This window comes from Coprinopsis cinerea (assembly GCF_000182895.1).
Source record: "Coprinopsis cinerea okayama7#130 chromosome 8 map unlocalized cont3.8, whole genome shotgun sequence".
In the NCBI taxonomy this organism is placed as follows: domain Eukaryota; kingdom Fungi; phylum Basidiomycota; class Agaricomycetes; order Agaricales; family Psathyrellaceae; genus Coprinopsis; species Coprinopsis cinerea.
Genome location: NW_003307537.1, coordinates 1,713,790 through 1,734,078, shown reverse-complemented (window position 1 = coordinate 1,734,078; position 20,289 = coordinate 1,713,790). Strand labels below are relative to the sequence as shown.

Here is a 20,289-nt window from a genome sequence, read left to right as displayed (position 1 = left end):
TTCAGACGGACGAGAAATGGGCGGAAGTAATTTGGTGTTTGCGGTGGATAAATTTCCGCGCGACGCTCGATCGTTCCGTCGTCGCTTTGTCGTCGCTTTCAAATTTTTGTTTTAGACCACCGTCGACGCGCTGGATGGCTCTCAGTCCCAATCATGGACAACCGCGACGACGATTCCCTGTCTTCCTCCCTACCCAGCAGTCTTATTCCCCATCTTTATACAGGCCCTCAGGACAGTTCAACGCGAACAACTCTCTCAGATGATTTCTCAACTTCTCAGCTTCTCCCACCCTTGGAGCCACGATTGCCTGTCCGTCGCTCAACCGCTCCTTTTGATCCCGCGGACGACAAGACCACAAAAAATATCCCTTCGTCCTCGACGTCCCTTTTGGATCTCGCAGGCGCTGCAATTCATCAACCGGCGATCCCGCTGCCATCCACAACGAGATTTGGAAGTCCTATTTACAGCGACCCGGTTTTTCATGCGTCAAGATCCCAATATACACGAGCGTCAAGCTATCCTTACACGGCGCCACCCCGGAGCGATGCCATTCAATCAGTAACGAGGCGGGACAGCGAGGCTGGACCCTCTTCACGACAGGACAGCGCTTGGGCGTCTCCTCTTCGCCAATGGCAAGGAAGTGACGCTGCACCGCCGTCCTGGAGCGATCCTGTCTGGAATCAGCCGCCGTCTACGACGTCGAGAGATCTACCACAACCTTCGTGGCCATCGCGGGCTCGAGATGGTCCCTGGCCAGAAACTCAGGATCGCGCCAACGTAAACCAGCCCGGAAATTGGAGTTCAGCGATCGCCCATTTCGGGAGTGGTGTTTCTGCCCCGGTAGGTGGGGACAGAAGCTCGTTCTCCGCCGATATGGACAAGCGGTACACAGAACAGGAAGGCTATCACGACATGTCACTCATCCCGCCCGGGCAAAGTACGTGCAATGCTCTGTTTGCACAACGATCAACAACGCTAATTGATTTTATCTGTCGATTACGATCCTTCCCAGCGTTGTCGCTTCCTTCTTTCCTTAGCAAAACGTCACCTGGTCCCCTCTTTCCGTCACAATTCACATCAGAGTCAAGCAACTCCAATGTCCAGGACCAACAGCAACCAAAGAACTATCCCTACTCTACTTCTCAGCTCGGTACCTTCCTTGTTCCACCACAACCCGGGCAATCCTCAGAACACGACCCGATGCGTGGTATTAGCCCCGACTTCCAATCTTTCTCCGCCGACTCCCGTTTTAGCACCTTCAGCAGCGGATTTTCAGGAGATGACGCTGGCAGTGCAAACGAAAGCTCTTCCCAGAAGGGCAAGAAGCAGCAATCCGGCAAGGAGGATGGCGTTCGTAGGCCCAAAACCTCGGTAGCCTGCGATTTCTGTCGGGGTAGGTTTACGTTGTCGTTCCGCTTTCGTACTTGCTGTTAACGAAACCCCTTTAGGCCGCAAACTCCGGTGCGACGGGGACAAGCCTTGTTCCAATTGCAAGGGCAGGGGGTACCAATGTGTATATGTCCATTTCCAGAGGCGACGCGGCCCAGGGAAGAATCCAAAAGGACCAAGGGCAAAGAAGCGCGCGGCCCAGGCCGCAGCGGCCGCTGCTGCCAATATGACACCCGCAACATCGGAGTCTATGTCGTCCTCGACTCAACTAGATGCCGGATCTAGCGTGTTGCCAACGCCCATGGATCAATCTCCCCTCCCCCCAAACTCGTCTTCTTTGCACACCTTTCACGCATCGCCTCCAGAACTCCAGGAATTTAGCTTTCGCCTACCTCCAGAAACCCCGAACTATCCTTCATCGACTCCGTTTCCGAATGCAGCACCTTCTCGCGCACGGACTGGGCCCCGCAGTCGGGAAACAAGCTCAGAAGATCGTTCGGATGCAGAAGAAATGTATAGGAAGATGGGATAAGCTGGCACCACGGATCACAAGGAGATGACGGCCTTCACCCTATCACGGTCTTTTCTAAACAAAGCATGCTCCCGGTGACCACCGCCTATGCTTCGGCCGTTGGACGTCGAATGTTTTGATTGTGGGGGGATGGATGTGAAGAGGGGACAGGGTGCTGTCCCATGCACGGGACAAGGACTGCAGAGCCTGTGCAAAGGGACGGGTTGTCCCCCGCATTCATTTCTCACTGTCCGCAGGGTGACAGATGTTCATTGGAGCTTCCTTGTTACGTCTCCTGTTGCTATCGATTCTTTTTCTAGGTTCTTACGTGCGCACTCAATGCGCATGCCTACCACTCCCACGATATTTGTACCCTAATCTCTGAGGTCTGCGACCATCTGACAGACAGACCTCTTTTTGCTAGCTGATAGAGAGGACTGCATAATTGCTTATTACTCGTATATTTTTGTCGTATATCTAGAGCATAATAGCCGGTAGTGTATATGGAAGCTATTTGTTGTACAATAGAGCGGGGTACTTGACCTTGAGAGGGACGGTGAAGCACCAATCGGAACAAATCAAGGTTCGGTGGGAATTGGCTTCGCATCAGAGCTTTTCGAAATCACTGCCGCTTTGCTTTGGTGCGCCCATCTTTCAGACTGGACCTTCTTCCGTCCAGCGAAGGCTGCCCAGAAAGGCCCTGCTCGTCGTCCAAAACAGCCTCCAGCGTCCATGAACCCAAGAGACCATCGCATAAGGCATGACGACCGAGACCCCAACGCTCAGCCCAACGCCTATGAGGCCCCAGGTAAGCCCGCCATGCGCCATGGGCCACCGTCTCCGGGCCAGCCCTGCTCATCGTCCATCGCCGTTCCACAGACACCGCCCGCTCAGAGTTCACCCTTCTCGTAGCTGGCTGTCGAGGAGGTGAGTATTTTCTTCTTCTCGCCGTCCCGGAGTGCGCAATCCTCCAGAGGAACGTTCAATAACCCCCGTCGCTTTCGGATCACAACAGGCAAGACCTCATTTCTCCGCCTCCTGCTCGACACCAGCGACGTCTCCCCAACGACAACAAAGGACCAGCTCGCCTCCGTCGCAAAGTTCGTCCAGGGCTGCGCATGCCACACAACACATATCAGAACCGCGTCCCTCGACATAGAAATCGCGGATGGTCCCAACACAAGGCGACCCCTAGGTCTCAATCTCATCGACACACCCTCCTTTGATTTCCACGACGAGCAGGAAGCTGAACGCCTGATGGCCGACGTCCTCCATCATATCGACTCGCGTTTTGTTGAAGGTCTTGAAGATGTAAGCGCTAACTATGTCATACCCATGCACCGCCCACACCATCAACTAATATCGCGCCCTTAGGAGTGGAAGGCGCGCAGTGGCGACCGATATGTGCATCTGTATGTCTCCCCACTCTCCTTCCCCAACTCACTTGTCAACTCAGCACCGCCTCCTGTTAGATGCATCTACTTCCTGGACCCGGATGAAATCGTGCCCCCTACGGCATTGGGTCCCCCTGCTCCGGTGGTTCCACGAGCTCGGAATGGTTCTTTCTCCCAGCCCGAAGAACCCGTTATCCTCGAGCCTCCGGTCAATAACCCGTACATGCTTCGGCCTGTCCTTCCCAAGGCTGACATTGCGGCCATTCGCCGTCTGTCGGGACGAGTCAACGTCCTGCCTGTCATTGCCAGGGCGGATGTGCTCAGCAACGAACGCCTCGCCGCTGTTAAGGTGGCTATCCGGAGGGACCTGGCGGAAGCGGGCATCGGGTTCGGGATATTCGACATGGACGGGCAGTACCAGCAACCCCAGGAGGACAGGTCGGAGTCTTCCAATGGCTATGGTGGTTACCCCAACGGAACATCAACATCCAACGGCAATTCTCCCCCGGTCTCCCCTGTAACGCCTGCTGCACTGCGTTTGCCTTACGCACTCATCTCCCCTGACGCTTACTCCCACAGCGATGGTGTACCCCGAAAGGTTCCATCACGTCACGAACTCATGCAGCAGTATGCGGCTCAGTTCGCACATGCCTCCAAACTAGCCCGGGGCAAATTCGTTCGAACATATCGATGGGGGATTCTGGACGTACTCGACCCGACTCACAGCGACTTCCTTTCACTCCGATCTGCTATATTCCATCATATGGAGGCAAGCATATTCCTGTCTCACTCGGTCGTTATTCAAAACCTTCTTACGTTTCCATTTCACAAACAGACTTTACAGAAATACACGAAGGAGTATCTCTTCTCGAAGTTTCGACAAGAAGTTCAGCTGCAGCACCAGAAACGACCCCCTTCGCACCACTCTGTTTCACAAATGTCCATGCTTCCTTCAAATTCGCGGCCCATTTTGGCTATTGATACCGCACCCCAGGCGATTCATCGCCAACCGCCACCCCTCCATCATGGTGAAATGCACCCCACTTCGTCGGCGCGCCCCATGCAGGACAGCGCGGTGGGAAGTGGTTCTGCCAAGTCTTCGACAAGTGGGTACACTCCTGTCGGTTGGAGCGCCTTCAGACTGACCCTTTAATTTAACAGAGACGAACAGGCAAAGAACGAAAAAGATTACGGTTGCCTGCAATTTCTGCCGATGTAAATCCGTTTCTTTACTGTTTAAGCTGTTACTGACCATTCATCTGCAGCTCGCAAATTGAAATGTGATGGGGGACGCCCTGCATGTGGCCAGTGCACGAAGCGGAACAATCCCTGTGACTATATGCCTCAGAACAAACGGCGTGGAACGGTCAGTAAGACCTCACAGCGTCCGAAAGGTGAGGAGAGTGAGAGTGACAGTGGTGATGAGGGTCGCTCCCCTGAACCCTCTGTATCACCTCAAGTTTCGTCACAGACTGTGTCTCGCCGCAGTTCAAATGTGGACAAACTTCACCCCGATGGTTATCATCCTCCCAACACACTCCCACCATTGAATGATCGTCGGGATGTCTACGGAAGCGGTGTCGCCGGTTCCTCGTCCGTGAGCGTTAACGGGCTCTCTGCTTCTGTTCCGCTCCCTGGGCCTCCTTCCGGACCCAGTTCGCGGGCAAAGATCCTCCATCCCCCCGAACCTCCGCAGCACAACTATTACAACGAAAAGAACGAGTTACCTCACATCGCGACTTTGCTGCCCGACGCTTCGCCTTCGACTCCTGCGCCAATGTCGGCGCCCTCACTCTCCCTTGCTCCCATTCGACCCGCCTCTGAGCAGCAGGCTGCGTTACGGAAGCGCGCGGCTACTGTCCCCAGTAAGACTACTCGACTCGCTGGAACCTCTGGGCCCAAAGTAGTAGCATGCAACTTTTGTCGAGGTAAGAAGTGGAAAGGTTTAGTAGGTTCTGGCTGACATTTGGTTTGCAGCTCGTAAAACCAAGTGCGATGGGGCACACCCTGCATGTGCAAGCTGCGCTCGCAGGCAACTTGCTTGCAACTATGCCCACGACAGCACGGCGTCTGGACTGAAGAAAAGACGAGCTTCGACCTCGAAAACGACCGCCGACTCTCCCGAGTCGCTTTCTCCACCCTCCTCGCGGATGGCGCCTACCCCGTCGATCGGGACCGACATGTCTCGCGAGGCCGGTGATCATCTCGACGATGAACTAGAATTGAAACGACCCATGGACCACTCGGAATTTGGCCGAGTGACGAAGAAAATGAGGATGGACGACAGTGGGGTCTCCATCGCTCAGTAAGTTTGCTATACCCATGTTTGTCTGTTGTTCCTCCTCGTCTTCTTTCATTCATGTGTAGCTCTTGCCACTGTCCATTTGTTGTTTCTCCACCCGTTGTAGACTACTCCCTTCCCTTCTTCTGTCTGTCTCGGCTTCCATTCATCCAACCCATCCAATCATTGACTCGTCTCTTTCTCATGCTCACGCAACCACTCTAACATGCTCTCTGCTTTTCCCTTCTGACTTGTATATACTTTTCTTCATGATCATGAAACACCAATTTTCTTCTTTTGGCTCCTCCGCATTCTTGCGTCCGTCTGTTTTCTTTTTGGGCTTTTGGGCGTTAGTTAAATAGCTAGCTATCTTTTTCTTTTTTGCATATTGCAGCATGACTTTACTCTTCACGTTGTGTACTTGTTATTAGCGAAGAAATTGTTGTTACACTTGCATTTGATGAATCCATAGGGGATGAACTGTAGGACAAGTGTGCTTCTGGAGTGCCTGTGAAGTATGTTTGATGGGCTTCACGGAAGCTTTATGCGGTGAACAAATGGGACGATGAAAATCATTGGCTGGGTCGTTCTGTGTGTGTGTCGTTAGCGGCAGCGACCAGTCAAGTCTCCGGCGCTGTCAGTATTCTCGGGTAGCTATCAATAGCGTTTACCACACACTCTCTTTCTTCCTTTGACCCTTTGTTTGATTTCTTTGACCTTTTCTTTCTTAAGCTCCAGAGCTTTAGCTTTCAGACACAGGTTGTCCTCCATAACTCGTCGTTGTCGTTCTCTTTCGCGCGTCCCCAATGTTCTCGTTTCGCCGCAAACCCAAGAAGGACCCGCAACCGACGGTGATTCGTACGTCGCCGTCGTTGCCAGAGCTCAACAGCCAGGGCATCCCCTGGCCCGAGGACCTCGTCGACATATCCGCCATCCGCGAGTCGTCGCCGCCACCGCCGTCGTCCGATGACCACCACCCCGTCCTAGGTGCGGCCAAAACCTCTTTTCAAGGGAGCGAGCGTGCGATACCGTTCCATAAACCGTTTCGACCTCCCGCAGGCAATCCGCAAGAGTCTGGGGGCATTTCTGCACTCTACATGACACCCGGGGGTCCACCCACCTTTGAGCCAAAGAAAGCCCATTCTCTTTCCAGTTCAACAAAGTACAGCCAGCGGCGGGCCCGCGTTCCACCAACTTTCAACCTTATGGTCAGTTTCAATGTTTAGTCCCTTAAAGTAAGGTGCTCATGCGCATTTACAGGTCGTCGGCGGCAAAGGAACGGGCAAAACCTCACTCCTCCGGCTGTTGTTGGATACAGCAGACATTTCCCCGACGGCCACTGTGGACCAGAAGGCGGCTTTGGACAAGTTCTTGAAGGGGTCGACGAGGGCGACGCAGGCTATTCAGACGGCGTGCATCGAGATTTGCGAGTCGCGCTTTGACAGGGTGTTGTTTTCTGTCATTGATACCCCTGGGTTGGATTTCCAAGAGGGGAGGGAACTTAAGCTTGAACGTCAAGTAAGCTCGGTCATAAAGTATATCGACCAGCAGTATGCGGATACCATGAGCGAGGTATGGTTACGCCACTTCTTAAGCGCCCTGCCTCCCCCCTGACGACCGCTTGTCAACAGGAATCCAAAGTCGTCCGTCAGAACAAAGGAGACCAGCATATTCACCTGTAAGTTGGCTTCAATCTTTCTGGTGCGACGCGTCCTCATTCAGTGCTTAGTTGCATCTACATGATTGACCCCTCGTCCATCATGAGTGCGGAAGACCGAAGCTCTCATACAACCTTCCAGACCATTGGCAAGACGCGTTCAGAAACGACCATTTCGCAGTCACAGCCGCCAGACCTTGTTCCAGACACTTCTTCCGAGAGCGAGTCGGAGGATGAGGAGCAGCTCACCATGTCACCTGCTGAACTACGTGTCATCCGCCGCATTTCAGCAAAGGCGAATGTTCTCCCTGTCATTGCTCACGCCGACTCTTTGACGGACGAGAAATTGCAAGCTGTGAAGAAAGCCGGTATGTGCTGTTGGTTGCTTTCGTCACGAAACCCCTATTAATGGAAAGGTCAGTGCGCAACGGGTTGGCTGAAGCCGGAATCGATCTGGGAGTTTTCGCACCGGAAGAGATCAAAGAACCCTCCACTCCAAAGCGCAAGACTCGCACCAAGTTCTCAAGCCCGAACGGAAACGGAAGCGCCAATGGCCACGAAGCAGAGCCATCCATTGAAGGTGTCAACGGGGACGCTGCAGACAACTCTGTAGTCGAAGATGAATCGCCAGCCGACGACGACGAACGCACTCCCCGACCTATCATCAAACTTCGCCCCAAGCGTCACGGCCGCCCCCTCTCCCGATCTCGCTCCCGCCGCGATCTGTCTCGTGTAGCCGAGGATGACGACCGCCGACCCTCTTCTCCAGACCTCGAGAGCGTCGCCAACGTGCGGTTCTCGGCCCATATCGTGGCCAAGGTTGACGTGACGGAGATGCTGCCGTTCGCCTTGATTGCGCCGGAGCCAGGCAAGAGGCGACCAAGGCCCATCTCGACGACGAGTACTGCTGCCAGTGTTAGTGAAAGAGGAACATCGCCAAGTCATGAACAGCAGCAATCGGAGGATGGAGCCACGAGTCCTGATGGGAACGTGCCCCCTACCCCTGCATCGACCTACAGTGGGAAGAACTTTGCGTACCTCAATGTGCCCCCGCCCGAGGACCTCAAGGGCGTGTTTGTGCGCAATTACCGCTGGGGGACGGTGGACGTGCTGAACCCTGACCACTGTGACTTTGCGGCTATGCGGACGGCTGTGATGTCGACTCATTTCAAGGTGAGGAAGAGCCCTCTCTCACACAGAAGAGATAGTATTTAACCAGTTTTATTCAAAGCTCCTCAAAATCCGGACCAAAGAAGTGTTGTACGAGAAATACCGCACGGAGAAGCTGTTGGCTCGACGCGCCACTGCTCAGATATCCGAGGAACAAAGACAACGATTGCTTGAAGGTGCGTTTGTGGCAATTAGCTTGGGTGAATACTTTGTGACCTGACTTTTGCCGTTCGTCGTTGTAGATCTGGGCCTGTGATTCACGTTCCTACTTTTGCATTGCCGTTTGCTTTCGCAGTCGTGTTTGCTTGTTCCCATCTTCCGACCGGCTGGATCCCCTCACCCTCGTTCGATTTATACTTATCTACATAACCTTATCTTCCCCAGCGTTCCACCGCTACTCGTGCTACAGCTTCATGTATATCAACCTACTTTGTGTTGTGAATATTCCCCTTTTGCTCTGGATACCTTTCTTTTTTATTGCTGATTCGACACTCATTTACCCCCCTTCAATCTCTTTGTATGTAGCCATCTTTCCTTGTTTGCTCTACTGTTCATCCACTCATGCCTGGATTGCTCTATACCGTTCGTTGTTCTATATCCCCTCTCTTCTCTGTTTACCCCTGTGCTTTCTGTAGTGAATACCGAAGTGTGCTTGTCTTTTTTTGGCGAGATGTGAATGATACCTTTGACTACTTTTTGTCTTTCAAATCCAACCTTGCGTGTCTGAGGGATTCTCTAAGATTCAAATAAGTTAGGTCCCTCTCGTCCCAAGTCGACAAGAGCGACAATGTGTTAGTGTACATAACGAACAGTCAATCGCAGTCATGCATGCCAGTGGGTCCAAGTTGCCCCAAAGTCCGTCACAAAGCTACTATACTTGTCTCCATATCAATTACCCTTCTTCTCCTTCGACTTCTCTATCAACTTGTCGATATCCTCTTGCGAAAGTCCATCTAGACGTCGAAGTAGATAGTCAACCTGTAAGATCGCAGGGGTATTAGCCAAAATGACATGTACACCTCAATCCAACACCGGGTTGTAGATTCCAGACTCACCTCCACCTCCTTCGTCAATGGGATGATGTAGCTCTCGTACAAATCTACCACTCCGTCTACGTCAATCTTCCCAGCTCCGTTCACCTTGGTCGCAACCGCAGCGTTGGAGCTCAACGCATTCCCGCCCTGGCTCACCATAGCCTCCCCATCAGGCCCGAAGTCCTGGGCATAGGTCGCAGCCTTCTTCTGCAACCGCAAGAGGAGTTTGCGTTCTACTTCGGGTTTGGTGATTAGCGCTTCGAGGGCTGCGCGGTTTGGGTTCTGGATGTGTGGGATGAAAGCGGCGGGGTCGCTCATGAACTTGGATTCGGAAACGAATTTGCCTGCAATCATGCACATCGAAATGGTTAGACATTGCTCAGTTTTATGATCAAGCTATCGACCAGTAGGGGAATCACCCACCATAATGCACTCGTTTGCTTATTGATTGGAGGACTTCGACGTCGATGGTAGCAGCGCTTCCGTAATTACCGTCGTCCTCGAATTCATCGTCGCCGAGGATGCCCAGTGCCCGCTTTTGGGCCGCGAGTGCGAGGGTTGCGCGGCGGGTGATGCGGGGGACGATGGCGCGGGTGTAGAAGGAGAGGATCGAGGCGTTTGCGTTGATGTTGTTTGGGTAGAGGATAGATGGGAAGGACAGGGGTGGGAGAACTGGTTCTGGCAGGTCTTTGGTGAATGGATATTCGTCTGGGCTACATTGCGTTTGGTTAGTCTAGGATAACTGATTTGAAAGTGACTCGAGTACCTGGTGTATCTCCGCGCTTTGGCTGTGATTGGGAACGTGAATCAACAAGATGAGGAATTCATGGAACCACACTACGCACCATGGAAAGTCTCTGTCTCCTTCAAGAACCATTCTAGCCAACTTCCTTCAAAACCCAATGTCTGCAGCTCCTTCAAAGCTCCTCTCTGATAAATCTTGGGGTTGTGCGCAAACTGAGCTCGCTCGATGAGGCCAAAGATGATGGTATCCTCCAACCGAGTCAATACAGCTCTGATCCGGTCGAGGGACAGAGGGTCCTCCCCAGTCATAAAATTCAACGAAATCATCCTGTCGAATCGAGCTCTGGACGAGACTAGTTGCGATGTGTAGTGTTCGATGTACAACGTGGATAATTCAGAGGAAAACGGTGGTCTGCTCGGTGTCGATGGTGGATTAGTTTAGACAGCTTGATTGTGGCTTTAGCGATCGTTCCGTACGCAACGGCCAAATAAAGCCGAAAACACTTCGGAGTGCCGGCGGTAACTTTGTTGCGATGAGGCGTTTCCTTTGCAGATCTTTCTATTGGGCACAAAGGAACAAGCTCAGGGATACCTATACGAGGCCGTAGGTTGGGCACAAGGCACATATGGGCTGAAGATAAACAGGTAGAGCAACCACCTTGCGGGGAAACTCCATTAGATTCAGATCAATCTCAATATAGCTACCAGGACTCCTGCCAATCACATCGCACTTGGCTTCACTGTGCTACTGGGTCTTGAATATGACTCGAAAAAGAGAAACAGAGGGAATGTCGCCGAATAATATGTCCTCTATCAGGCGATCGCGAGATAATGGGGCAAGGATGTCGAAACGTCTGTGTCGAACGCCAACTGTCGCTCACCGTCATATGGCTCCGCTGGTTTTCGTCCGAAGTTGGTATCCGACACGGAGAGCGAGTCATCCTTCGAAAAGCTATCTTCCAATGTTCAGCTACAACTTTGGAGTTTAAAGAGGTTTATCTGACTAAAAACGCGGTAAGCTATGACCTCACTTCATAAAGTTGGAGCAAAGACCTCTAGAGGACGTCTTTCGAGTGTTGCAAACTAGGGGAAGAAACCTGAATAGAGTCCGCGGTGAACCCAAGCCCAAGATATTCGGAGTATCCACGCGTACTCTCTCATCGATTGAGTAGAACAAGTGTTAGAACTAGGCACCAACTGGCACCAAGACAAGATTCGAAGCTGGTTTGGCGTTACCAAACCCTGTCCATCAAAATACCTCCCCAATTAAACGCCCAATTGGTCCTTCGGAATATGAAGGAATCACAAACCTCTTTCTCGAAGTCGTTCCAGGAAGCACACGTCTACGTTTAGCTCCACTTGTCGAAGGTCTTTCGGGCGGACCAAGTGATTCTTTCCCTGAGTGTGGGTGTTAAACTGTGGTGAGCAATAGAGGCGATGCAATTGGAAGCCAACGACGCAACAGGTTCCTTCGGGGTGGGAGCTTCTTTTCTGTCGGGGTGTAATCCGATAAGAAAGACAATCTAAAAGATATAAAAGCACCTGCGATAAGATTGGGATTGAACCAGGTTTACCTCTCTATCGTTATCATCAAGATGGCCCCTGCACTCACCCTCGAGAAGCCCGTCGAAACCAACGCCTTCCCTCGCAAGGCTGCGTCCGTCGAGACGTCTGAGAACTATGAGGGCAACTACAAGTTCGCCCCCATCGAGGAAGCGCAAGTCTCCCGGGCTATGATCAAGCGGTAAGTGGGCTAATCGTGCGGCTCCGAGGTCAAGGCACTGACCTATGCTTCCAGATACTTCAACACCATGTACGATCGGGCCATCTCCGATGTCGTCATTGTTGGTGCAGGAAGCGCTGGATTGTCCTGCGCTTACAGTCTCGCTACCCAGCGACCTGACGTGAGTTTCACGACTTTCAGTGCTTTCAGACACCGTCTTACCTACTTTTGTTAGTTGAAAATCACCATCGTCGAGGCTGGTGTTGCCCCCGGTGGTGGTGCATGGCTCGGTGGCCAGCTGATGACTCCTATGGTTCGTAGTTCAGCTTTATTCACAAGTATCGAGAATACGAAATCTCACCTCCTTCACAGGTCATCAGAAAGCCCGCTGACGCGTTCCTCCGCGAGCTCGGCGTCCCCTACGAGGACGAGGGCAACTTCGTCGTCGTCAAGCACGCCGCCCTCTTCACCTCCACCCTCCTCTCCAAGGTCCTCGCCAAACCCAACGTCGTCATGATGAACGCCACCGCCGTCGAGGACCTCATCGTCCACGAGGACTTCGCCGGCCAGCAGCGCGTTGCTGGTGTCGTCACCAACTGGACCTTGGTCGCCTTGAACCACGACACGCAGTCATGCATGGACCCCAACACCATCACTGCGCCTGTTATCGTCTCGGCGACTGGCCATGATGGACCTATGGGTGCTTTCAGCGCCAAGCGCCTCGTTAGCACTGGCTTGCTCAAGGAGTTGGGCAACATGAGGGGATTGGATATGAACCGCGCTGAGCCTGCTATTGTTAACGGCACTCGCGAGGTCGTTCCTGGTCTCATTTTGACTGGTAAGTCAACCCACCCCAACCCTCTGAGAGAAAGGGAAGAGATATTGACGCTTGGTTCCTAGGTATGGAGTTGTCAGAGCACGACGGTTCGAACAGGATGGGTCCTACCTTCGGTGCTATGATTGGTAGTGGCCACAAGGCTGCCCATGAGGCTATCCGCATCTTGGACCGACACAAGGTCGTCAACGGCAAGGTCGTCGCCTAAGTGTAGCTTTTGTCAAGGGAAGAATTGTAAATCATTATTTGTAACATATGTGAAATGCTTGGGGACGCATGGCATCCGAATTCAAACAAGATGTCCTGGAAAGTGCTTGTAGATTGAGAGAGCTGAATCTTGTGGTTGAGGTAGAGCACCAACCGAGAATCGAACTCGGGATCGCTGAGCGTCAACGGCGCCGGCTTCCGGGCGTTCCGGATATGTATTGGCTCGTCCAGCCTCCAAAACCGGAAAGCGATTACGTTGCTGCCGCCGATCACACTTCTCTCGTTTGCACAACAGAGTCATGTTCTCGAAGCCCACCGTAGACCTCTATTCATTCCATCTCTTCCATCATATCCCATCCAAGTCCTAACCAGCTGATCATGGATCTCAGTTACCTCAAAGACGAACCACCAGCCCAACGCGCAAAGTCGCTCATGAAGCTCAAAGAAAACATCGAAGCAGAGCTCGAAGCGCATTTCAGCATCCTCCAAGCGAACGGTGTGACGATGGAGACGCCTCTCGTCGACACCGAGGGGTTTCCTCGAGCCGATATCGATATCTGGGCCGTCAGACCTGCGAGAGTGCGGATCATCGAGCTCCGGAATGATTTCAAAGCTGTTATGGAGGAGATGTCGAAGGTTTTGGAGTTTATTTACGATCCGAGTAACCAGACCACGCAGGATGAGGCGGAGGCTGGGGAGGAGGAGCAGCCATATGCGAAGGTGGATGGCGTGGCGCCGAGTAGTCCTGCTAGTGCAGCGGTGAGTTCGAGTCTTGTTTACATTGTTACGGTCAGAGTTATTGATCGAGTTATTGATTTCGATGAACTTTGGGGATGCAGGGCTTGCTGAGGGAAGATCTTATTGTCAAGTTTGGCGGGTTGACGAAGCGGTCGTTTACGACTGGGTCTCTGCAGCCTCTGGTTCAGCATGTAGCTGCAAACGAGAACGTACGTCCCCGTGTCTCTTGTATCTACGGCAGCGATAGTAATGCTTGAATTTTAGCGGCCAATATCCATCGAAGTGTTGCGTTCTGGAGAGAAAAAGACGCTTAGTTTGGTTCCTCGTAAGGGATGGGGAGGGCGCGGACTGATAGGGTATGTGGATAAATAGTCTTCCCGTCCAAGTATTGTTCTGACGAGCGTTTAGGTGCCATATCGTTCCTTATTCGCCTGGCTCATGATCTACGCGCCTTCTCTTCGCATCTCCTTCGAATTCATCTACTCAGTAGTGCAAATTGGTTATTATTTGGAGTATGCTATATGCTGCGATGGTGCAAGGCTTCCATTTGTCCAGGAGCACTGGAACCTTAAAACCTGATGCTGTTAGTGCGACTTGGACACTATGCTTCTGTTATTTTTACAGAGGCTCGCGGCTGGCGTCGAACAGCGGGAGCCTATTCCCTGGTATCGGGCCATGGTCAACAACAACCATGGACGCTCGATCTCTGCCGACAGGTCGTTTAGGGGAGTATGTTTGCCTGCATCACCTATCCATTATTAGCTTAATGAGATCTCTAAAAAGCTTCTCTACTATGACATCAGAAAGAGGTGACTCATGATTTAGGGGCGCAACACTTGATACGGCTCCCTGTTCGATCGGAAGATTGGCGCGCGTCTATTCGCTCCAATTGGGTTAGCGCCCAGAAATGGTCCGACCATGTGCGTTTCCTTTAGTCAGGTGGGGCCTCTCGAGTCCTAGTGCAAGAAGGGAGGTAGGGGAGAAGGCTCAAGTTTGACGGTGGTGTCCCGGTAGCCACGAGGGGTGACAGTATTTTCGTCAACATTTGCGGATCCAGGATTGGGCTGTCAGTGGCCTTGTAGTTATCATGACATGAATAATGATTACCCAGGCAGGGTACCCGTAGCTTATCAGAAAACACCATTGGTTGGTGCTATGTTTGATGTTTCTTATGATGTGACTCCTCCGCTCAAGGAACGAACGTGAGGGTTTCGGTGGGCAGCCGAATTATCAATGTTTGATTCTGGAAAGGAGGTCATCAGGGACATGAACATGAGATGCGAATGCAGACTGCCAAGTGGCGATAGAGGCTGAACTTACTTTAGATTTTTCCTCAACTGATAGCAATTAAATTGGAATGGAAGATGGGGCGCGGTAGCGTGAGACACCCACTCGGACGCCTCAACTCTCATGCTAATCGCGTGCTCCCAGGAGAAAACGCGAACAAGAAGGTGAAGCAGATGGCGGCCATTGAAATCGATCGTGAAAACTGCAAAGAGAGTTCCAGAAAGGCGTTGTCGACGACATTTATGGACCATGTGTGGTGTGGGATGCGGCCGAGAATCGGACAAGTTGCCCAGCCATTTTCATGCGCATACCAGTGTAAATGCCTACGAGGAAATTGCTGCATCGTCTTCGCAGCTGCTAGACAGGCAGGATAAAGCTCTACTGCTGTTATAGAGAATCGAGAGGTTTGTCGACGCAAAGGGGAGGAGGCCATATGGGGGGCAAGAATCCCACGGTTGAGTGTGTCGGGGTGTGCGCCAAAGCGGGTGATATGGTTAATGGCTGTTCGGAAGTCTCTCTCTGCTAATAATCCTCGCCAAGGGCGGACGGCCAAATACCTCTAATCCCTCCGTTTTATCAAGACCCAAACGACCTTTCACGCTTTATGACTTGATTCTTTTCTCTCAACACATCCACCACCGCCCCGCTCACCGTTCCCTGCCTTTGCTGCACCAACACCCACACCCGCAGCGACGGTACATCATCGCGGACGATATCAGGCCTTCTAGAGTCTTTCTCGACGCTCTGGAAGTCCCGAAGCTCACCATAACGACACCTGGCCCTGCCTGTTCCCACTACTACGACGCGATTGCGAAGAAACTAGGTTTGTGTTTCCCGTCATAGCTGTCTTTTGTCATTGATGGAACTATTAGCATATCAGACAAAAGTGCCACAGAGACTCTTTTAATCTCAAGCTGCCATGTACCGCCTCGTCACAGACGCTGCCGCTGCAGGCCCGTCAACATCTACCTCACGCTATACCCGTGCCTCTTCCCCCGCTGGTCCAAAACTTCCAGGTAGAAGGCCACGAACGACCTCAGACGCTTCGACAGCGTCCTCGCTATCCATCGTCTCTCCAGCATCTTCCTCGACTAATGCATCGACTACCTCCCTTCAAATCCCAAACCCTCTAGACAGTCGCCCCTCATCCCGATCAGGATCAAGGTCCTCCTCCAGATCCCGTTCAATGAGCCCGTCCATGGAAGAGACAGTTCGTATTGGTCCGGAATATGTCCTCGCAATGCACGATTATTTCCCCCAGCACGGGCACACCACCTGCCTATCCTTCCGAGCGGGTCAGGTCATCCATGTTCTCAATCGCGATTCCAGCGGGTGGTGGGACGGCGAACTCGAGGGACGGAGAGGATGGTTTCCTAGCAATTACGTTTCCTCAGAAGTCTCCAACTTGAGAGATGAGGAACCCGTCGTACCGGAATCTGTATGGTCTTCCCTTTCTTCTGTCCAGCTTTGGGAACCACTGACGCCCGGGTCCAGTCTCGCTCAGGTCACAGACACACCAACTCGACTGTATCAGTAACATCCTGGGATGGCTCCTCATCGTCACACCATACGAGTTCTCAAGGCTCCCATGGTCAAACGCCCTCGGTTTCGGATGTAGGGAGCGAAGAAAGTGAATCATACTGTCCCCCGCTGATGGTACCTCTCCTACACGGCCTAACGCTCCTTCAAAACGCCGTACGGGGTAACCGCACAACCCATTTTCAACCATCGACAGCTTGCATCATATCCTGTGTCCGATCCATACTTTCTGCCACCGAGACCCTTCAAAGGGACGCACCCATCCTACAACAGCATCCCCAGCTAGGCGATGAACGGAGAAGAATCCTTACGGTGCTTGCTTCACTGGTTGCACAAGCTAAGAAGGCCTCAGATGACAGCCAGCCGGAAGAGAAACAGAGTGAAGAGACGGCTGCCATGGTTCGATTGGCGGGTCAAGTCTTTGCGCATGTCCGCCGTTTCCTATCCGTTGCAGCGGACTGTGGGGTCGACTTACCTGAAGAACCTGATTCAGGAATGGCACAGTGGACTACTCAGAGCGAGAACGGAGACACAGACACGCCTTTAAGCACAGCGGGACGAACGCCGACGCAACACAGGATATCGGGTCGACCACCGAATCTGCGCTCTGCACCTATACGAATGAAAAGTCAGGCAGACCTGCGGGGACGGCTTCGTTCACCCCTCCCTCAGAATGGGAGCGTCACTGCAACGTCTACACTCGACAACAAGATGCGTCACGAGCAGAACACGGCTTTCAGGCGAGGACATCGGCCAAATCCATCGACCAGCAGTATATCCTCCATCTCATCATTCTCATCACAAGATTCCGGCACATCATTGGCACCTCCACCCTTCCCCAGCGGTCAATGTAGTAATAAGCAGGTCCTGGAGGCGCTGCGATACACTCACGACCAGTATCTGTCGACAATAGCTGCATTCATCGGTCACGCCCATTCACATTCACGGACATCCCATGCCTCAAGTACAGGACAGCTCTATGACCTCGTTCGGGAGATCGTTGAGCTTGTCTGCAAGTTGTTAACACTCGTGGAAGCCGTGATGCAACACCCTGACGTCCCGGCGCACCGGATTGGAACGCTGAAGTCGGCCAAGGAAGGTCTCTATAACGTCACAAGTTCCCTGGCTGAATCTGTTCGACTCTTGACATCGTCACTACCATCGAGTTTGTCGGAAGAAGAGGAGAAGAAAGCTCTTTTGAGTTCTGCTACCAGTGCACTCAAGGCGGGAGCGGACTGTGTAGCTGCGGTCAAAGTATGCGTCACCAGGTCAATAGGCGCCCGACCATTCGTCGTCAACCTGCCCAACTCGGACGACCTCTCGCAACCCTTTACTCCCAACAAGCAGCTGTCGACATTTGCGAACAAGTCAGAACCAGCAAGAGGCAATGGTTATCACCTTGCAGGTATGGAGGACGAAGACCTCACGATTCAGGCTGTCACACCTTCACCTATCACCAGACATCGGGAGCCTTCTACAGGGTCGGAATCAAGCAATTTTTCTAAGGTCTCCGTGCAAAGCTCGGATGAAACGCAAGCCACATCGGTCGAGGAGCCGAGGCGCCCTCCCAATGGCTTGGCGCCTCTGCGGTTACTGCCCAAGACTCCCGTGGAGCCCGACTTGCCTTCACCCACCTCGTTTGTGCGGTCGGATGAGGGAACGACGTGGGAGGGTAGCATTCGAGAACCCCCACCTGTGGTTCCCGAACGGCTTCATGAGGACCTTCCTGCACTCCCGTCTGACGACTTGGAAGTTCCACCAGATCCTATGACATGGATGTTCTCGCACGACTACTCGATAGAAGACGTTGCATACAACAATGATGGACATCTGGTCGGTGCGACAATGGCTGCTCTCGTGGAGAAGATGACTCCTCACGACAGTCTGGTCGATGCAGCCTTTTCGGCTGTCTTCTTCCTCACCTTCCGACTCTTCTCCTCGCCAATCGATTTGGTGGACGCCATCATTGCGCGGTACAACCTCACTCCTCCGCCTGGTATTTCAAGGGAAGACGAACTCTTGTGGCAGCAACAGAAGGGTCTGCCTGTTCGACTCCGCGTCTCTAATTTTATCAAGACGTGGGTGGATACGTATTGGAGGAGTGGTGTTGATGATCCCGCCTTGACGCCACTTACGCTCTTCACGCGGGAAGGTCTAGCGTTGTTATTCCCTGGTCCAGCACAGCGAATCATGGAACTCCTCAACATGCGACGACAGTCCGAAGCGGCGGTGAGCCCTAAAGGCGACCGCAGCCGTGACCCAGGTATGTTGATCAACCCACCCGTGATCACACCGACCACAGAAATCCCCCGTCCGACGATGACCAAAACGCTACTGATGTCGTTACGGAAGAGGGATTTTGGGAACATCTCGGTGACGGATTTCGACGCACTCGAGTTGGCGAGACAGTTGACGATCATGGAGTGCGAGTTGTATTGTGCGATTCAACCTAATGAGGTGTTGGAAACTGGGCAGGAGGGTGCTGCGTCCCCGTTGAATGTGCGTGCTGTGACGTCGTTGAGTACGGTCATTACCGGTTGGGTTGCGGAGAGTATTCTGGATGAGATGGATTTGAAGAGGAGGACACTGCTGGTCAAGTTTTTCGTCAAGCTTGCTGATGTGAGTGCTCTTTTGACTGGGACTTGGTTGAGTGGAAGGTTGATGATCGTTGGATTTCTAGCGATGTGTGACACTGCAGAACTTTAGCACGTCTAGATCGATATTGGCAGCACTTGATTCTTCAACCATCTCGAGGCTCCGACAGACATGGGCTGTAAGGGCGTTCATCTCATCACTGATTCCAGCCCATTGATCAAATATGCTTTCTTCAGGGTCTTCCCCAGAAGTACAAACTCCAAATGGAATCCCTGCGCAAACTCGCAGACCACAGCCGGAACTATCACGAATACCGCTCACGTCTCCGCAACACCGCTCCTCCCGCTGTACCCTTCCTCGGTCTCTACCTCACCGACGTCACTTTCTGCCGGGAAGGAAACCCCTCTCACCGTCCATCGCCTCGGAACCCTAACAAGAAGCTCATCAATTTCAACAAGTACCACAAGTTGGCAAGGATCGTACAGGATATGCAGAGGTTCCAGGTTCCGTATAATTTGAAGGCCATCCCTGAGGTTCAGCAATATCTGAACCTCGCGTTTGAGAGGGCGAAGACGCATGGTGATTTGCAGGATTTGTATCGACGCAGGTATGTGCATTTACTTTGGTTATGTATCGGGGGTGAGGTGCTCATAGTGACGGTTCTCAGTCTCCTGGTGGAACCGAAGCAAGCGGCCGATTCAGCGCCGACGAATGATATGCGGCAGTTGTTCAATTGGGCACGGTCGCAGCCTCAGGCTACTAGTTCATGACGGTAGCTTTCTGGCCACGGGCATTGCTATAATCTACACGCGGACATTACCCTTTCTTTCGACCTTCATCACCTTTGCATGTCTTTCCGGTTTTTGAAATTTGTTCAGTTTCACCTGGCCGCCGGACGCTTTTAGCATCCTTCGTTTGGTTGATCACCATGAACCCTTTCTCGTTTTGTTTCGTTTTCGTTCTGACCATAATCTCTCGACATTTGTACAGTGTTTCTTTAGTATACCTTGTGTGATTCCCCCTCTTCGCCTTTCTATCCTTCGATTTCTTCGTTTTACCGTAATGACCACCTTGTTCTGACCTTTTTTTGACGTTTTGTTCATGACGTTCAGGTTCTTTCACCCTACACCCAATTTGCTTGTCAGCTTTCATTCTATTCGACCCTTCGTTCTCATCCTCTTTCCA

At 52.5% G+C, this 20,289-nt stretch overlaps 8 protein-coding genes across 8 annotated transcripts; 7 read left to right on the top strand and 1 right to left on the bottom strand.

Annotated features, from left to right (window-relative positions):
• Positions 1-153: 153 nt before the first annotated feature.
• Positions 154-1,921, top strand: CC1G_04980 (hypothetical protein; the record flags this gene model as incomplete). The annotated part of the gene is made up of 3 exons (XM_001835935.1): positions 154-937; positions 1,013-1,393; positions 1,449-1,921. 3 exons carry the CDS (start codon positions 154-156, stop codon positions 1,919-1,921), a joined length of 1,638 nt encoding a protein of 545 aa, XP_001835987.1.
• A 711-nt stretch (positions 1,922-2,632) lies between these two features.
• CC1G_04979 (hypothetical protein) lies at positions 2,633-5,603 on the top strand (the record flags this gene model as incomplete). Its single annotated transcript, XM_001835934.2, has 7 exons — positions 2,633-2,708; positions 2,780-2,827; positions 2,916-3,211; positions 3,275-4,400; positions 4,456-4,509; positions 4,560-5,222; positions 5,272-5,603. 7 exons carry the CDS (start codon positions 2,633-2,635, stop codon positions 5,601-5,603), a joined length of 2,595 nt encoding a protein of 864 aa, XP_001835986.2.
• Positions 5,604-6,381: 778 nt separating this feature from the next.
• CC1G_04978 (hypothetical protein) lies at positions 6,382-8,658 on the top strand (the record flags this gene model as incomplete). The annotated part of the gene is made up of 8 exons (XM_001835933.2): positions 6,382-6,562; positions 6,635-6,783; positions 6,836-7,147; positions 7,207-7,253; positions 7,305-7,600; positions 7,654-8,405; positions 8,464-8,578; positions 8,645-8,658. The coding sequence occupies 8 exons, from the start codon at positions 6,382-6,384 to the stop codon at positions 8,656-8,658; spliced, it is 1,866 nt and encodes a 621-aa protein (XP_001835985.2).
• A 475-nt stretch (positions 8,659-9,133) lies between these two features.
• CC1G_04977 (chorismate mutase) lies at positions 9,134-10,605 on the bottom strand. Its single transcript, XM_001835932.2, has 5 exons — positions 10,282-10,605; positions 10,203-10,224; positions 9,860-10,149; positions 9,458-9,780; positions 9,134-9,380 (listed from the first exon to the last, which is right to left on the bottom strand). The coding sequence occupies exons 1-5, from the start codon at positions 10,505-10,507 to the stop codon at positions 9,291-9,293; spliced, it is 951 nt and encodes a 316-aa protein (XP_001835984.1). The 5' UTR covers positions 10,508-10,605; the 3' UTR covers positions 9,134-9,290.
• A 1,149-nt stretch (positions 10,606-11,754) lies between these two features.
• CC1G_04976 (thiazole biosynthetic enzyme) lies at positions 11,755-13,058 on the top strand. Its single transcript, XM_001835931.2, has 5 exons — positions 11,755-11,924; positions 11,979-12,084; positions 12,139-12,216; positions 12,276-12,741; positions 12,804-13,058. The coding sequence occupies exons 1-5, from the start codon at positions 11,776-11,778 to the stop codon at positions 12,944-12,946; spliced, it is 942 nt and encodes a 313-aa protein (XP_001835983.2). The 5' UTR covers positions 11,755-11,775; the 3' UTR covers positions 12,947-13,058.
• A 265-nt stretch (positions 13,059-13,323) lies between these two features.
• CC1G_04975 (proteasome 26S subunit) lies at positions 13,324-14,125 on the top strand (the record flags this gene model as incomplete). Its single annotated transcript, XM_001835930.2, has 4 exons — positions 13,324-13,734; positions 13,785-13,892; positions 13,948-14,039; positions 14,092-14,125. The coding sequence occupies 4 exons, from the start codon at positions 13,324-13,326 to the stop codon at positions 14,123-14,125; spliced, it is 645 nt and encodes a 214-aa protein (XP_001835982.2).
• A 233-nt stretch (positions 14,126-14,358) lies between these two features.
• CC1G_15037 (hypothetical protein) lies at positions 14,359-15,344 on the top strand (the record flags this gene model as incomplete). Its single annotated transcript, XM_002910660.1, has 5 exons — positions 14,359-14,412; positions 14,487-14,603; positions 14,698-14,749; positions 15,028-15,057; positions 15,115-15,344. 5 exons carry the CDS (start codon positions 14,359-14,361, stop codon positions 15,342-15,344), a joined length of 483 nt encoding a protein of 160 aa, XP_002910706.1.
• Positions 15,345-15,889: 545 nt separating this feature from the next.
• On the top strand, positions 15,890-19,874 carry CC1G_04974 (cell division control protein 25; the record flags this gene model as incomplete). Its single annotated transcript, XM_001835929.2, has 5 exons — positions 15,890-16,408; positions 16,465-19,128; positions 19,190-19,282; positions 19,341-19,711; positions 19,772-19,874. The coding sequence occupies 5 exons, from the start codon at positions 15,890-15,892 to the stop codon at positions 19,872-19,874; spliced, it is 3,750 nt and encodes a 1,249-aa protein (XP_001835981.2).
• Positions 19,875-20,289: the final 415 nt, after the last annotated feature.

What these genes read in the sequence shown, in the direction of transcription:
- CC1G_04977 (XM_001835932.2), bottom strand. Translation starts at nt 10,507, where the DNA reads ATGATTTCGTTGAATTTTATGACTGGGGAGGACCCTCTGTCCCTCGAC. An exon ending in AAAGCGCGGAGATACACCAG is followed by an intron (nt 10,150 to 10,202) that starts GTACTCGAGTCA and finishes AACGCAATGTAG; the next exon opens with CCCAGACGAATATCCATTCA. An exon ending in AAGCAAACGAGTGCATTATG is followed by an intron (nt 9,781 to 9,859) that starts GTGGGTGATTCC and finishes GCATGATTGCAG; the next exon opens with GCAAATTCGTTTCCGAATCC.
- CC1G_04976 (XM_001835931.2), top strand. Translation starts at nt 11,776, where the DNA reads ATGGCCCCTGCACTCACCCTCGAGAAGCCCGTCGAAACCAACGCCTTC. An exon ending in TCCCGGGCTATGATCAAGCG is followed by an intron (nt 11,925 to 11,978) that starts GTAAGTGGGCTA and finishes CTATGCTTCCAG; the next exon opens with ATACTTCAACACCATGTACG. An exon ending in TCGCTACCCAGCGACCTGAC is followed by an intron (nt 12,085 to 12,138) that starts GTGAGTTTCACG and finishes TACTTTTGTTAG; the next exon opens with TTGAAAATCACCATCGTCGA.